Source organism: Notolabrus celidotus, chromosome 2 (assembly GCF_009762535.1).
Source record: "Notolabrus celidotus isolate fNotCel1 chromosome 2, fNotCel1.pri, whole genome shotgun sequence".
Lineage (NCBI taxonomy): Eukaryota > Metazoa > Chordata > Actinopteri > Labriformes > Labridae > Notolabrus > Notolabrus celidotus.
Genome location: NC_048273.1, coordinates 37,947,856 through 37,965,923, shown reverse-complemented (window position 1 = coordinate 37,965,923; position 18,068 = coordinate 37,947,856). Strand labels below are relative to the sequence as shown.

The 18,068-nt window shown below is 40.5% G+C and overlaps 1 protein-coding gene and 1 long non-coding RNA gene across 3 annotated transcripts in view; one reads left to right on the top strand and one right to left on the bottom strand.

Annotated features, from left to right (window-relative positions):
• oca2 (oculocutaneous albinism II) overlaps positions 1 to 18,068 on the top strand; it is a 106,260-nt gene that overhangs the window by 20,048 nt on the left and 68,144 nt on the right. Inside the window, exons 4-11 of the mRNA XM_034676866.1 lie at positions 4,663 to 4,911; positions 10,975 to 11,070; positions 11,978 to 12,169; positions 12,300 to 12,357; positions 12,676 to 12,748; positions 13,249 to 13,409; positions 13,494 to 13,576; positions 16,911 to 17,064. Coding sequence (XP_034532757.1) covers positions 4,663 to 4,911; positions 10,975 to 11,070; positions 11,978 to 12,169; positions 12,300 to 12,357; positions 12,676 to 12,748; positions 13,249 to 13,409; positions 13,494 to 13,576; positions 16,911 to 17,064 — 1,066 coding nt within the window. The remainder of the gene's footprint in view (positions 1 to 4,662; positions 4,912 to 10,974; positions 11,071 to 11,977; positions 12,170 to 12,299; positions 12,358 to 12,675; positions 12,749 to 13,248; positions 13,410 to 13,493; positions 13,577 to 16,910; positions 17,065 to 18,068) is intronic.
• Positions 12,928 to 15,999, bottom strand: LOC117807549. Of its 2 annotated transcripts, none has more exons than XR_004629998.1 (2): positions 15,965 to 15,999; positions 12,928 to 13,420 (listed from the first exon to the last, which is right to left on the bottom strand). It is a non-coding gene; the product is annotated as an uncharacterized LOC117807549 (long non-coding RNA). The 2 variants fall into 2 exon arrangements; XR_004629993.1 differs by lacking the exon at positions 15,965 to 15,999 and adding an exon at positions 13,737 to 13,864.

Genomic DNA, 18,068 nt, shown 5'->3' with positions numbered 1-18,068 from the left:
TCTAGAATAAAAGTTTGAATATATTCTTCAGTGGAGGTTTGTTTGAGGTACTCAGTATCCTGTGTGGTGGATTTACACAACAGTACAGTAGTGGGCTTTGTTTGAGGGGGTTTAGGCATTATGGCCTAATGCTGCTGTACAATACCACTAAAGCTTGACAGAAAGCCATTTCATTCCATTAATACACAACCAGGTCTGTGGTTTGTATTTAATATGATATATTTCCCCACAATACCTGATACTGAACATTGAAATGCTTAAAGAAAAACCAATACTCAAAAGCCTTCTGTGTGTTTCTGTCTGTACCTCCTTCACCTGTCAGGATGAGTTTGTCTTCAACCTCTAAATGCTGTGGAAAAATTAAGATAACAGTTTGTGTTTGTTGTAGCACACAGCCCACAGGCAGCTTGTCTTATAAAGAGGATGATTCTTTTCTATGGTGAAGCATATCACAAGCAATGGACAAGGTTATTAAATGAGGCGTAACCAAACAGCAGCCAGCTTCCACTGATGCTAGTCTTAATGCAAGAAAAAAATATCTCAAATGAACCAAAGATTGATGTTCTGAATGACTTCGATGTTGGGTTTATGGCTATAAATGAAAAGATCTTTGCATTACCTTTCTAAAGTACGACCAATAGTTCTGCTTCAATCTTTAAAGGTACTATAGAATCATTTTATAAACTATAGATCAGTACGCTCTTATATTGACAGGATGGCCCTCAGGTGATTTTCTTTCCTGGAAATGTTGGACGCAGTAGTTCTCTGGCCCTGTGCTGCTGCCTGACTGTAGCCTAGCTACTCAAAGAGGTTATTATCACAGAGAGCTCAAATGTCACATGTGAGTTCCTGTTGCCTTTCATGTGAGCAGTAATCCCATCGAATTCATGCAACCTTTGTGTTGGCAAGTACCTCATGTCTCCTCAGGCTGACCTCATCCACTGACCTCATGCTGCGAATCACTCAGCTGTTACATGGTAGCTTTAGTGTAATTGTGGTCTAAAATCAGGTCTGATCACTCACATTTACATTATGTAGATCATTCTTACTAAGGTTGACAGATTGCCTTTGTGTACTTTATGGCCTCTGGCTCAATCAGCACTCAGGGATTCTGCATCTCAATCGTACAATAGAGCTCCTTGTTCCTTTTTGCCCCAGGAAAGGGAAGTTAGTGCAACTGACGTATCACATAGAGCGGGTTAAGGATGTGATGTAAAAGTTACTGCATCATGAAGCCACTTGATGAGGAAAGTCATGAAGGTCAGTAAAGGTGAAGCAAACAGTCAGTGAATCTAAAAAGTAGTGAAGAAGATTGAGTGTACTTGAAAGTCAAAGCTGTAGCTTCATATATGTTATAATCAATCTTTTTATAGCAAGAATAGTTCACAAAACTTTTTGTATGTGAGCCAAGCAGCGACCTCCAGTCTCAAAATATGAAGCCCATGCGGAAGTGTTCTAAACTGCAGTTCATCGAGTATCCGCTTGAGGCTGGCTGCAGAAACACCAGAAACCACATACACACCCATTCAAAGAAGACGATCTTTACAGCAGAAATAAACATGTTGACAGCCTGGTTCAAAAATCGGCTGGGGTCTTCGAAGCTTATCTCTCTCTATCAGCACACACTGTACGGGGGGTGAATTTGCTCTAATGTGACGGTTCAGAAGATATTAAGATTAAGAGTTTTACCCAGATAAGGACATGACTGACTTCACAGACAGGCGGGAACACATAGCTGTTGGCCTGTTGATTCAAACCCTGCTTCTTCACCTCACTCTAAGTTTGGTTGAGTTCAGCATTTCCAATATGGCTGCCGCCGCCGATTGGCTTCAAAACAGCGCTCAGGATTATTATACAGTCTCTTTATACAGTCTATGGTTAATACCAAAGAAATGTATTCCTCGATTATAATTCTTGGAACTCTCCAAATGGAGATTTGCAGCCATCACATTGAATGCTTCCCCAAGAACAAGATCTCCATCAAGACTGAGGTGTTGGTACCATTTCAGAACTATTCTCCACATTAAATTGCCTGAAAACACGAGTCACATGATTTCTCATGTGTGTGTGTGTGCCAGTGCTAACAGGCATTGGTCCTCTTGCCAGAGACAGCAGCACCTCATGTAGGGCTGATAACACATCAGGGGATGGGAATTGCTTGTAAAAAAGCTTGCCTCGACTCCTGTGCATCAGGCAACGAGTTTGAAAGTGTCTGTAGTGATTCGTTTTGTTGAGTTGAACATGACTGATGAAGTTTGTTTACTTCTGGAAAATGGTTAAAGGATAAAGGTATGTTGTTCAAGGGGATCTAAAACTTCTACACTGGGTTGCACCAGCTAAGATTGATCCAACATAAATACAAGTTACAGCTTAAATTTGACACCTAGCTCTGAGTAGGTGTAAGTAGGCTGTCACTGCACATTGTTTTCAAAGATGGGATCATTTTGAGGATGAAGAGGAGCAGAGTTTTACCAGCTGCGATGTGTCGGCAACGTGTCCTCCTCAAATGATTACATCATTCAAACACCCATGATGACTCTGATCTTAACTTACACTTTCGTTTTGATAATAATCTTACTTTTGCATAACATTAGAGAATTGATGTTTTTACTCCATGTCACCCCTTTAAGAAAGCAAGCTTTTCACTGATTGGCCAAATGGAATACAAACATCATCTCTGTGACATTAAAGTCTACTACGTCTCCGTGGTGCAACCAATCAATGACACAACTCAAGTAACAAACTAACTAGTTTTAACGTATGGTTTAGTGTGGACTTGACGTCATAATATAAGACTCCACTTTTACTGAGCTGATGCTACAGGATGATAGGATGACACTAAAGATCAGCTTTTTTAGACAAAACATGAAAAGGGTTGTAGCCACTGTAGAGTTCTGTTTTTACAACTAACCACTTCATGTTTCGTTCACTCTCCGAGCATCAACACAGGAAACTCTTCTCAGTGTGAAAGCTCTGTGTAAAGAGTTCACATCCAACTTAGCACCAAACAACAGAAAGAGATTGTGTCCACCTAGAGGACCTTATTCTTGAACTATGAAAAACAAATAGTTTGCATAATTTGTGTTACAGCTAAGCCCCGTAATCTTTCCTAACTGTAACTGGATACTTTTGGTGTCTAAACCTGTGACAAAATTGAACCAATTTGTGAGCTTTCACAATACTAAAGGTGATTGGAGTGTGACCAAAGGTATTTGATGAAAGGTCAGAATAAGATCATTTCTTGGACTATTCAATACTCGCGTAAGGTGTTTGGTTTCAAAATGGAGTTAACCTTGTTCTCCTGGATCTGTGCTAAACTGTGGAGTCTTGCTTCTTGCAGGTGATTTTGCTCCTTATCCTGGAAGGGCTTAGTCTTAGTCAAGGTACTTAAAAAAGAAAACAACTGGCATGGCATACAAAAATGTGAACAAGTTATGTTGTGTGGTTGTAGGGAGCTTTGTCCAGCGTTAATGTCTCTGTGATGCTGATGGTATGCGGTCTGCTGACGGCCACAAACAGTAAGTTAGGAATAAGCAGGATTGGTAACTTTAGATTTGCAAAACGTTTCATGCTTTTGTTGTCACACAGAAGACCCCTGTTGGTGCACTAATGAAAATTCAATGTTGACTCATTTAGGTCCAAGTCATGATCTGCCCAACCACTTGGTTTTGGTTCCAAACTTGTAACCCAATTATCCCAAACTGTAAACAGTGTTCATCATGCTTAGGTTGGAGCACTAAAGTGCATGGTTATGTATGTTGTTTGTAGTAATTAGTTTGGTTACACATGGAACCCAGCTCTGGTCTCTTTGGGTCTAAGTCCAGGGTCAAATCTATTAGGTTCAAGCATGAAAGCTCCTACTTAGGTTTCTGGGGTGTTTGAGCTTAAAAAAATACTTCACTAATGACAGTAGTTTTACACACGACTTGTCTCTGGTCTTTGGAAATGTTATTTGTCCCAATCTAAATAATAATAACAGTACAGAAGAACAGACACTGCACAGGAGTGTAAAAATGCGTTAAAGTTAAAGTACATGAACATTACAATGTTACAATGTTACAATGTCATTTAGCAGACGCTTTTATCCAAAGTGACGTACATACGAGAACAAGAACAACACAAGCAAAGATCTGGACAAGAGGAAACAAGATCAGTAAGAGTAACAAAGTGCTTCAAGTCCATTTGGGTGCAGGTACTGCCAAGCAGTGTAAAGGCAATGCACAAAAGTAAACAAGGATTTTTTTTTTCCTAATAAAATAAGGAAAATCTACAATGAAGCAACCAAACCATTTAAGACCTTCCATTATCATCATCAACAATGAACATCATCACATTAAACATTAACTGGAGAGAGCAAAAGTAAACACTGCACGAGACACACATACTGTTAACGTTTTGTAAGGCAGTAGTTCTAATCCCCACCAGGTCAAGGTGCAGCTTTTAGCAGGCACTGGGCTTTGTTTGTCTCATGCTTTATGCTGCTACTTCCTGCAGGGACTTTGTTGTTTGCTATAGTGTAGTTAAACAACTATATGCTATCATGTTCTACTCTTCAGTTGATGTTCTCAGTTTGTCAGTCAGTCAGTACTTGCAGTTTAATTGTTGAACTTAACCACTTTTGACATTTCAGTTGAATCTAACCTCTTTCTTTCTACCCTCCAGCTGTCTCACCATGTACTTGGAGAACAAAAGCAACCTGGATATTGAGTTATCTCAAAATCCAGCCCAAGGTCCTCAGGGCAGGAGTAGCCTGAGGTCACCAGAGGCCGTCGCGGGGAACTTTGAGGAGCTGCTTCTACTGCAAGGATTCTCAGAGAGGAGAGAAACCCAGAAGCTGCAATCGGCCGGTCTGCCTACGGGACAGTGCGCCATCCATAATGACGGATTTGTCCCCGTTCGACAAGAAGATGGGTATGCATGCTGAAATTGTGTCTGTGCTTCTAACTAGGGGTTTATTGACAAGTTTACCCATCAGATGGAGTTTAAAGGATGGTTTGGAGGCAGCAAAGAAAAGCAAAGAACTCAGGCCTCTTGCTCAACAAATCAGTGTCCTAGCACTGTGCTAGTTCTTCTCAGAGAGGTTTGGTGGCTCGAGTTGGGATGAAAATCATATCCAGGCATATTCTGCACCCAGTGAAAAAACACAACTTAACAGTACACTTCATGTTAGAAAGAAAAACCTCAAACACTGCCTGTGTGAATAATTGAGACGTTTAAGAGTTGTTGACAAAGCGTTGGTGGATTTCTGACAACCTGAGATGAGTAGGTGTGAATATTTTTAGCTTGTTCACCCCCTGAAACCTCAGCCTGCCTCCCTACATTATTGTGGTTATGGGGCTACAGGTTTGTGACAATGCAGATTATGTGCTAATGACTCCTGCAAATGAAGTAAATGTACTGCCTCAGCAGCTTCATGGAGCATTCGATGGGGTTCGTCTTTTCTTTCCTGACAGAAACTCAATGAACCCTGAGTCAGTTACATTTTGTGTTTGTTATGACATTCTAAATTTTCATTCAAACTGAATTCTCTCCACCATTACTTTCCAATTACCTATTTCGTTTTACTCTGAAATACATCACTGAACGCTAGAAGTGCTGTCATGCCTCAAACTGGTTTGGTTAGAATGGACGGTATATATAGATGTCATGTAGTTTGGGAGGTGTAGCTTGTTGTGGGTGTTGTGTCCGAGACTGTTATACCCTGTCTTTTATTACTTTGGTGAATTTTTAGGGCAACAACTACAGTCCGAAGCTTCATGGTGATAGTGGGAACATGGCTGTAAGTACTACAGTGTGGCTCACTGCTATGTTTTTGGACAATAATGTTAATCTACGTCATAAAGGAATACATTTGATGAGGTTCGGACACATTTACATTTGTGGTATCAATTCACACAACAGTTTTATTTTTCACTTTACTTCTGTTTTCAGAAAAGACAATTGAGCAACTAGCCAGTTAACAAAGTGGAGCATTTAGCACCTGAGTACAGGCTTGTTCCTTTAGGGACTGTCTCCACTGAGGGCATTTTTAGCACTGGCAGCGCCCACAACCTCAATATCAAAGCACTCCTCACCAGCACTTATTGTTTCTAGGTTACGAAAGTTGTTTTGAAGCCGCTTCTGCTTCCCTTGACTGTTTTTAATCTGTTTAAAATGCATCATATTTGCTTTTGTCCAATGACATTTTACAAAAGCGGTGGTAATGAACGTTGTCCTGACTTTAACAGCTCTGAATTAAAAAAAAAAAAACCTCCCCAAAGAGGAGAGGAGTAGGAGGATCCTTGATTCAGTGATTACCGCGGTAAAACCCCGGTCACATGACTCCAGCTGTCTGGTGGTCCCGCTCCGTGCTGCTTTCCAAAAACAACTGTGGGTGTTGACGGACGTGAGAGCATGGAGCTGGACTGCGGAGGATCGGAGACGGACCGGACACAGTTTCGGTGGAAGTCCTGTGTCAGTGACAAAAATATGCTGAGGGTGAGGATGGTTCTGGGCTTAGGATGTCAAAAGCTGCAAACACTAAACTACTTTGGTTTTATATAGAAAACAGGCACAGCTAGTGTAAACAAATGCCTCGAGTGGACACATGCCCTCAGAGTTTGTAGGGCCCAAAACTAACTTAAAGGGAAGTAACGGGACATGCTTGTATTAGGTGGTCTGAAACAGGACCTCAAATAAATGCTACGTCTGCTCTTTGTCTGTTAAAATTGTAGAAAAGCAAGTGTCTCTTATTACCTTAAAAGGGTGGACTGCAGAAGAAAATAAGTTTCAGAGAACAGAGTATGTCAGTGTTGTGTTAGCTAGTTTCTGTTGCCCCTAAGTGGATCAAAAACAGTGAATGTAGGTTTGTAGTTTGTGTTTATGTGAACTTCTAACTAATGCTTTGAATGACTAAGAGTCTTTATAGTACAAGTTTTTCTTGTGTTCTAGTTTAGCGAGGGATTAGCGCTCAATCTCTTGTGTCAGTAGGTTTTATGGAGCAAAGACATAACAGTTTAAACTACACGTGCAGAATCATTTTAAACACGCCCTGTTGGTTTTAATCTTCCAGGGATTCGAAGGCTATACCTGGAAAACACTGGAATTCTTGTGAAGTTGAAGCATTCACAGACACAAGGTCTTGAGTGTGTGTCTGGGGGTGTGTACTTCAGTCACCCAGGAGAGTGCTAATCTCAAGCCCGTGGCTGTGACGTTATTGGGATTAAAGTGTGGAATTTTTTGCTGCATAAAATAAGTTTGTTTTAGCAGCACTTTCTGTTTGGCAGCTAAATTAACATGGACTCCTGACACCAGCATTTCAAACCTTTTTCTACTCCTTTAATGCTTAAACATTTGAATCTAATGGGGTACTCAACTTTTATGTCAAAATACTAAAACAAACATTGATGCAGATTGTTGCAGATATTTTTCATATTTGTGTGATCCTTTTAAAGTTACTGCAGATCAAGGTGGAAAATATCCGCTTAAAGATTCAGGGACAGTCCTGACTGTGCTCGATTTTTATATCACCTGGAGAATTCCACTGTACGAGACCTTGGTGGGTTTTTAGGAAATTCATTCACATTCCTCATGTAATGATATTCATGTTCTTTAGTATTCTGTAAAAGATGAATGAAGTCAAAGGTGCACATGATGGCTAGTGTACGGCAGATCACTTTTTGTAAAAAAAAAAAAAGGCCTGTAGTAGTAGACGACCAGGTATTATTTATTTATTATTTTATTTATTTATTTATGGTTTATTTGTTAGGGACGGATACAGTATACATAGACAAAATGAGAACAGCCATCCCATGCAAGTATCCCAGTGTTTGCAGCAAATGCTAATTTGCAACACCCAATTTTGTAATTTTGCAGATACTCATACATATTTTTCAAAATCATTATTATTATTTTTTATTTTGGGTCCTTTTCTGTCTTTCATCAGAAGATCAGAGGATGGGACAGTGGATAGAGCAGGAAACTGGTCTGCAGGATGGAAAGGAAGCCGACCACCTGCTGTGAGGACTATAGCCCTTGTACATAGGGCACATCATTTTACCTCCAGGCCACCCTGGTTATACATTTTTCATCTCTGCAGTAACAATCAGACATCATTATTTATTTCATAACCTTGAGTGAAACATGACTCAACAAAAACTGAGCATGAACTGGGGGGGATGAAGTTGCAGGGCACACTCATTTTGTAAGGCATGACTTTAATGAATTAGACAATAAACACATAACAGAAAGTAAGGACTTGTAATCCATCATATGAATGGACAACAGAAAAATACAAACCATAAAATCCCGGTGAGGGAACTTCGAATCATCATGCATCGGACAGATTACCATTAGTTGACAGACAGGAACTTATTTGACACGAGAAGAGTTTCTAACCTGTTCACCTGCAGGATGTTGTTTCCTGTAATAGCAGTGGTGAGGGTGCACTGCTGTTAAAAACTTGAACATGATTGGTTGTGACATTTCTGTGATATTTTTCTGGCTGAAAGAATGCTGCAGCAGTAGTAGCTGTCAGGTCGTCGATGCGGCACCTTTAATAGTGGAGTGTGTGATTCTTATCCAATACACTTTCTGTCAGAGTCAGGGAATATATCCTCACGGTCCACTAGCTGTGTGTTCTATGTGTGTACTGAAAGAATGACCTGTTCACAGCCCTGAGTCTGTAAAGGAAGGGAAAAGATGCTGGGAGGAAGCCAAACACGACGACTCCGGCCATGAAATAATAATAAGTTTACAACAATGAAGAACGTGACTTGGTAAAATGTGAAGGAGGTCATGAAAGATACATATCTGTAGAATCTATCTGTTAGGAGTTGGATGATACGTTTAGGGACATTGTTTTAATTTAACAGCCTTCAGCCTGCTGTCTTTGCTCTCTCTGATTGCTGCTCATTTTCAGCCTCATTAGTCAGCTGATTTTGGGGAAAGCTCTGAAAACCCACTGAAGGGGACGGAGAGTTAATCTGTTACATCATTTTTTAAAAGTTATTTCAATTGCATTAAATCATTTTGTAATTTTAAAATACTTGAAACACTATTGCCATGATTTTTTAAAACAGACATTACCAGCTACAGATGAACTTTTCAAATGACTTTTAATTTGAAAGGAAACACCAGAAGGGAGCTGCTTCCTTTGGAGCTGCACCAACTGATCATGCCTTTTTGCTCAGATGAACACCACCCGCTGCTCTCCAGCTTTGGTTGAAAGATCCTCCTCATTTGCAGGATTAATATTCCATCCACACAGGAGACAATTAACACATGATTTATGTGACAAGCTGATAACTTTTAAAGGTATTCAGATAGGCTGAAATGGTTGTAGTTTGGTCTCTCACTCAAATGTTTCACATTCATACAGGCAATATTTATCTCTCCTCCTGACAGGTGCCATCATAAAGATAATAGATGATATACACTTCACCTGTCAGCGGTCATTTCAATAGGATGACACCAAAATGCATGCGGTTGCTACAATCATCCAATGAGAGCAACGAAAAGTATGAGGTTACGCTAGACATTCAGTTACTAAGGCTAGTAGCACGTTGAGGTATGCCATGTCACTATTTAGAAGCCAGCGCTCTCCAGCCATCATGCTTGTACAAAAACGCAGTACACCTGTCACAAATTCAAGTCCAGCTGTGCGAGGCCTGACCTTAATAAGGGCGGAAGGATATCTGTCTGAACCCGGGGAGGAACAGGACACATCCACACAATAAAATACAACCCAAGATGTTCGTCTGGCTCCTGGATACAAAAACTCCACATAAGTTATGATATCACATTATTAGAAGACTTTTTTTTTATTACATTGACAGGCACTCAAAGTAAAGTGGCAGACTGAAAAGAAGGCTGTTTCAATATCTTCCTCCAAGTGAGACCGCACATTCACAGAGCTGAAACATATCTCAGGGATGGGACAGGCTCAGAGTCATTTAGGGGCAAGAGGAGGGAAGAAAACACTTGTAGACATGCAGTAAATCTCTTTATAGTTGTATAAGAGATTCCAAAGAGGATTAATGTGGCAGACTCCACTAATGTAATCTACTCCTGTATCCAACACTCTCACCACAGTCATTGATTCACAGCACCCAACTGTCTGGAGCGTTTGGTAATGCCCTCTAGACGTGTAAGACAACAGCAACAATTATAAATCACTGAATTATCTCCAGCACAGCACAATTACCTTGCATTGATACATGAATTAACCCAGAACACTTATGGAAAAAGAATTACAGTAAACAGAAGTGCTCGTCTTTGTGTGAAGAAGTGGACAGACTGTGTTTAAGCTTTTAACAGGCAGACGGTAGAAACCCTTCGAGATTATAAGATTAGCCGAGGGGGACCTCTAATTTTCTGAAAGATTTCCATCGAACAGTTTTGGCTCAGGGGGCTGGTATTCCATTATATAACGATTCTCATGATGTCTACTGTTGTCAGAGTAATTGCAGAGATAACTGTGGGCTTGATGAAATGGTAGATTGGTATTTTTGGTGAATTAAAGGATAACCAGTTGTCCTCCCATGGTTCTGCTTTTAGGCATTTTTAGGATGAAAAAATATCAGCCAGGGATCTCTGGAGGAATGTGTGTGTGTGTGTGTGTGTGTGTGTGTGTGTGTGTGTGTGTGTGTGTGTGTGTGTGTGTGTGTGTGTGTGTGTGTGTGTGTGTGTTGGTTGAGACCCAGCTGTGAGGCTCCTGACAGAGGCTGCCTACAGGAGCCTCGGGGATACAGTGCAGCAGCAGGGTGACAAAAGATGCTTTAATGATCTCCTCAGGTGTCCAGTCACCAGCTGCTCACCCACCTCTCTGCCACCCATGGGTTACAAAGGGTCTGGCAAATCTCTTAAACCAGTGACTGACAGCTGTGCAGTGACAGCCATGGGCTTTTGGGTCAGAGCACACATGTTTTTGAAAAGATGAAGATGCAGCTATGTTTGATTTTCATTTAATTTTATTCCATTTCATTTCTTCTGCAGGCACAATTTTGGCATGTTTAATATGTTCAGAGGAAAATCTCCATCATCCAACCTTTCAGAGAGATCACCACTGCTGAGATTCTCTCAAGATGAGAGGTGGGTAACCACAAAGTTTAGATGCATCATCTGCTATGGAGCCCAAAAGTATTCACAGTTAATGACACAGTGAGAAGGACTTACGTTACATCACATCACATCACATCACATGAAATAAGTGAAAACAAAATGAAGCTATTATTTGATTTATATAGATAACTGACAGAACTCATCTTATTATGATGTAAATGTAACTTTGTTTGCAAAAAAGTTTGTTTGGAGGAGTTTTTATTTTAAAATGATACTTTTTGTGTGTTTTTCACAAACTGATCTTCTGTCACTGTTCCTTAATCAGATATCGTGTCCCCAGCCATATCTTGAAGTAGCTATCTGTAAGATCTCAGTTTTCTTGCCTTTGGCAGCACCAGTGGCTGTAAATTGTAATTGCAGATGCATTTATGGACCTCCAGCAGAGATCCACAAATCCAAGCAGCATCCATTCAAATGTTTTAATCCAAACTGCTTGTGAATTATTGCAGGAATATTCACTTTTACAATGATTAGGCCTTTTTTATTAAATATATAACAGTTGGAATTTCATGATCTTCAGAAATATGTGCAGTCTTTCCTAAAGCAGTTTCATCAGTGCTGCAAAAACAGGATTTTTTTTAACTTTCATCATTTCATGTGATGAAGATTTAGAATGGCTTACACAGCGTGACTCAGCTTTTTACATCTCTACACAACACTTCTTACATTGATTTATCTGACAGTGTGTGAACAACAAATGTAATGGCTTTGTGATTAGGATGCTGGACTTTTACAGACATGTTGTCTTCTGTGCTGTAGCAGAAACATTTTTCCATTTACGAGCTTACACCAACAGCTGGTGTCCTTGGACCCTTGTTTATTTCACTGAAGCTGTAGTCCTGATTCCTAGTGACTGACGGGGATTATTCTTTTTCAGCATTACCTACATGACCCTGCATGAACCCAGCTTTGTTGAAGGGGAAGGGGAGCCCTGGGATAACGGTCCTCTGGACCTGGAGAGGAGGTATCGACTGGGCAGCGAGGTCAACAGCCTGTCTCTGTCCCGCTCCGGCTCCTCAGACAAGGACCCGATGGACAACACCAACTTCAGGCTCACGAGCAGTATGAGGTAAGACCCTTTTAGTTGACCCTATGTGACTGATGGTTCCTGACCTTTTTTATCCCTTTATTATGAAGCCATGTCTACCTCCGGCATCACATTATCATTGACCGACTCCCTTCTCTACTTTGTCTTTCAGATGTTGCCTAAGAGTCTCCAGAATTGCTACAATCTTTACTGTCCTTGTTCTCTGCAGTGTAAGTGGACGTGTCCATTTTGAATTACTGACACTACTGATGTGATGAAATGAACATTTGCTCCTTGGTGAATAACTGACAATCATAGACAAACAATGCAAACTTGTTTATTTCTGTCAATCTGTAAATGTCAATCCAGTGCTCTCACAGCTCTACATTTAAATACAATATATGTAGCTTAGTTGTAGCTTAGCACTCTGACTTTGTTGCAGAGTGTTTGATTTTTCAAAATGTCTTTATCCTCAGCATCATTGTAACCCTGTGAGGAGCTGTGCGGACTAAATGAATAATATGTTGATGAATATGTTCTGCTTTCAGCTCTTCTTCAGCATGTATCCAGATCGAAATAATCCCTGGAGGATGCTGGCAGTCTCTTCAACAGAGAGTTTCTGTATCCTACTCTTTTGCATCACAATGCATCTGTATTCTCTCTTTCTGAAATAATAAACAAAAGTGGGCTGTGAATAGACCAGCAGGCCTTTAATCATCCAGGAGATGGTCTGAACTTAATGAATGTTCATTTTACCTCCAGTATGAGGGCACACAGACCTTGTAAGAAAAATCCACAAGTGACTTCATCAGGCTTTAATCAGGGTGATTGTAGTAGATGAAAATAGGTGAAGGCAGTGTTAAGAACCCTGACAGGTGAATGAATAGTCCTGAGTACAGCTTTCTAATCTCTGAGTCATATTCAAGGAGGATTCTTTTGAAGCATGTAATCACTTCCAGGAAGTTAAAGTAAAGTAATTGTGCCGTGTCCTGTTCTGGTTTTCATTCTAACATAAAAAAACAAAACCCGACAGTCATCTGCAGGACACTTTGTTCCTTCTCCAATCAAACAAAGGAACAGGAAGTATCGATCTTTTTCTCTTAACGTTCCTCGTCCCGCAGCGATGAATGTGACAGACTTTCGAGACAACGCCATGCTGAAGCTGCAGGTCGCAGGGCCCTTTACAGGAGGGGTGATCGACCTCACCAGGCAGGAGTACATCATGATCCAGGTGGAGCAGACGGAGCAGGCGGGACAGCAACGGAGGAGGCGGGCTCAGACGGTGAGGAGGATCTATGTGATATATTTTAATTATTTTTTGATTCCACAAAAACTTACTCATTCATCTTCTGCTGTTTGTGAACAGGTGGTGCATAACTGGACCATCCCTCTACACAGCGAACGAAGTGATCAGATAATGTTAACAAAAGCGTTCGCAATGCTCAACAGGTAAACGCAGTGTGATGATTTATAGAAATAAACATGCACGTTGTCTTCTCAGAGTTCTAACCCAGAGGAATGTTTGATCAGAGTCAGTTATTCAGAGGGATCTACTGTATATATATTTTTAAAAACACAATACCCAATTATAAGAAGGTAGAATATTTACCTTTTAATTGCACCGATTGCAGCTATACACTGGCAAGCATCTAGCATTCTGAAACATAGAAACATACATACGCGGCTGTGGCTCAGTGGGTAGAGTCGGTCGTCTATCAATCGGAAGGTTGGCGGTTTGATCCCATCTCTGGCAGTCACATGCCGAAGTGTCCTTGAGCAAGACACCTAACCCCGAGCTGCCTCTGTTGTTCAGAGGTGTGTGAATGTGAACGAATGAGATTAGCTAACACTGATGGTCCCTCACTACATAGCAGCTCTACCATCAGTGAGTGAATGGTATGAATGGGTGAATGTGACGAGTAGTGTAAAAGCGCTTTGACTGGTCAGACAGACTAGAAAAGCGCTATATAAGTACAAGTCCATTTACCATACAGGGATGTTTCCATATTGCAAGCACAGCAACATATCACAGCCATTCAATTTCACATGTTTGCTGTGCTTCTTCTTTCCATCTTGTTTTTATACTGGAGAAAAAAAAGTCAAAAAGCTGAAAACAGACTTCAACACTGTCCTTAAGGGTTTTGAAGATGAAATAGTATACAAATTAAAACCCCTTCAATGATTTAAACTGTCATGACAGGGAAAAACTGAGGTGGAGGACCCATGCACAGAAAATAAAGATTTAATAATAAAAGAACAAAAGGCACAAACAAACTTACTTAAATGTCCAATAAACTGAGTTCAAAAGAAAACACTAGAAACACTGAGATAAGGGAGCACAAGAAAGACATTGGCCCAATCTCAATGTCCACACACTCACTGACTTTGAGGTGCGTCCAGGCTAAGTCTGTGAGGGTTTAGGGCTGTCCCACTGTCAAATCATCAAGTGTGTGAGGGATCTCTCTCAGACTTCTTGAGCCCTTTATGTCCCCTTTCTGTAAATGGGCCTTTTTGCAGACTTAGCGTGAGGGAATTACTCACAGTTCATAGCATTGTGACGTGAAACACTGGATTCCCAGGGGAAGCCCACGAGCATGGAACATGAAATAAAAAAAGTGTGACAGTAAAAAAGAAGCATGAAAGTTGCAATTAAATTTACTGGTAAAAAAGTTAGCCTGTAAGTATGAATATTGAAAACAACCTTAATCTATTCATCTTCACATATGTGTATACAGTATAACTTATATACTTTTAGTTATGTAGCCTAATTCATATATTTTAAATTAGCTGGTTAAGCAGTTTTTATGGTAAGAGCCTGGATCAGATGACAGTCAGTCAGCCTGTCCCGTAAGTAGGGATGGGTACCGAATTCGGTACTTTTATAGGTACCGACCGAATTCCGTCGGTACTACCGAGTACCGACTCACATAAAATCAAACGGTACCATGTTTCGGTACCTGAACGCATCCATGTGACTGCGAGGGAGTGGTAGAGGGGGCGATTTTCCATACTTTCGCCCTGTAATGATGTCAGAGACTGACCGGGTGCACGTCTCTGCTCCCTGTTCTCTGCTCTCTGCATCTGCGCGGGAGCGCGCCAAACGGAGCCTGCAGCTGACGGGCGCGCGCACTCAGCGCGAGGCAGAACTTCAGAAGGATTGAGTTTATTTTCTACAGTCAATGGTTGAGACGGACTCTCTCGATCCGACTTCCAGCCCTGTTTATAACAGTTCCTGTGTGCGTGAATGCCCAACAAGTAAGTTGTGTGTCCTGTTATTATAAAGAGACGGAGAACTGACTTTTTCCCGTCCGCAGACATTCACCTGTGTTCATTGATAAACTCCAGAAAGAGCAATTAGACGCCACGAGCACGTGTCAGCTAATATATCTAATCACCTATATAATCCTGATTCTGTTCATTTCATGTTAAATTCAATAAATATGTTAAATTAAACTAATTTGAGATTTTATTCTTTAAATTAACATTTATTACCACATAAACACAAAAGTACCGAAAATTGGTACCGTTGAGTACCGATTCCCAGGTACCGGGTATCGGTACCGGTTCAAAAGTGAAAGGTACCCATCCCTACCCGTAAGTGCCTTGAATTTGAGGAAAGTAAAAAATCCTAACATCACTAAGGTGAGCTGGTGACGTCATGCAGGTTACGTGAGAAGTCTCAAAGTGCTGTCACATTCCCAGTTCTACAGTTTTGAGCCCTTACAGCCTCCTGCCCTCAAGCACTTGCCAGCTGACGTCAATTAAGTCAAGAAGGGCTCAGGGCTCAGTGAGGACATTGAGATTGGGCCATACACACTAAACACAAGAAAGACTTACAATGATCCAACACAGGACAGGGGACACAGAGGAACTGAATCCACAGAGTGATCAACACAGGTGTGAACACAGGACACAGGTGAAAATAATGAGGGGAATCAAAAAAGAGGGAAACACACAAGGGCAGAAAGTAAGTAAACTGGAAACACAGGGATCAGAAGTATAAAAAAACAGAGAACACAAGACAAGACCAAGAAACACAAAGTACAAGAAGAGACATGGATTACTAAACACACAAAGGACACAAAGGATAACTAACACAGAATAAACACAGGAGGAGCCAAGGCATGAAACACAAGGACAAACTGAACTAAACAGAGATACATGACAAACTATTTATTACCAGTTAAGTATCAAAAACATGTGGTTGAAACACTTAGCAGTATAAATATTATTTGACACAACTGTTTGTATTTCCAAATTAGGAATAAATACAACATATTATTCATTATTTTGCAGATGTTTGATAAAAAACTAAGTAAAGATCAATAGTAAAAGATCAATAGAATTTCTAGATTGCAATCTTGTAAAATAGAAACCCTTCTGTCACTATCATAGATAAGAAGGGCTTCTTAATTGAAATGATGTGCATGAGACTGCATCAACAAATGAAGAGCTTCAGATCTGCAAGAAAAAACTCCTTTATAAGATCCTCTCTGGACAGAAAACTCACATCTGTCTTTTCAAAGCTTCTTTTTCTGTGGACTACAATTACTTCTTCTCTCCTTATATATTGAATATGCTTATTTGTTTTATGCTACATAACATCCTATATTCTGTAAATGTGAGTGCCTGCTGTGTGATTGTTTTTAAATAATGAAATCTTTGTTAAGCTGGACCCTTACCATTATAAACACAAAGTTATCTGACCACACTCTCTACCCAGGGGAAGTTTCATGAAAGAACAACATGTTCAGAAGTCTGTGCTTTCTCCTTCCCTGCACAGTGACCCCATCTCCATCACAGTTCAAGCCTTCCTGCATGAAAACGAGGTTGTGCCGTTATCCATGACCTACCAGTCTCTCTACGTCACTGTGGAGACACAGGTGGCCATGGCTGGAATCATCCTGACCGGGGTTTATGTTCTCATCATCTTTGAGGTAATTTGATGCGTGCATGATGAATGAGTCTGTGTGCAATACAGTGTCTAATGTGGATGGTATAATCGTGTACAGTAGGTACGAAGCTCTAAGCCTTATCCACGGTACCTGACGAGGGCAATGACTCTCTCTGATCACTAATGAACTGTTCCACTCAGTGCTCCTACAGGCTTGAAGTCTGGATTTGCAGCATTTTGTCTGTTTTTGACTTTTGCATCATTTATAGTGTTTAAAGTGCATTCGCTGGAGAAAAGCTGCTTTTTACTGCACGTTTATTTCATTTGCAGCGATTTTTTGTTGTTGCATTTGTTTTAGAATTTAGAAACCGTATGGGACACCATGACTGAATTGCCCTTTTCAACCTCTGCACCTATCTAATATACAGTCCTGCAGGGAAGGTGCTGCACACTTATCTTAAAGTCATATAGGTTTTTCATTCTGCTGCCACCGTGAGCAAGCACTGTGTCATGGAAGGGAAAGAAAATGTGCACATAATTTTAATATTAATCAGCTGAATTCCATCGACTGCTTCAGTTTCAGGCTTTTTTTCGTGCCTGTTGGCTCTCTGTCACACTTTCATGGCTCACAGGTACACGGTCTAAAAGAGTAATCATACAACCACCAGTCACAGCTGCAATCTGTGTCCTAATTGGGGTCTGAAGGTGCAGCAGAGAGCAGGACCTTATGTCATGAACTAAAATACGAAGTAGCTGTAGCAGCGTGTTTATGTTGTGCTGATAGATCCAAACTTGCTGATATACTTTAAGTCATTAAACCCAAAATTAGATTATAATCCTACATATGAAATGATACATTTTTAAACAGCCTGCCAGAGGAGATTAGACCTGCCGAGTCAGTCCCTTGTTTAATGTCATTACTCAAGACACACTTTTACAGGAAAGCTTTCATTGTGTGATTTTATTCAATTTTAGCTCAGATTTTAAGGATCTGTTTTAAAAGTTTGTATATTTTAAAATTTTTATTTCATTAGATTTTTATCACTT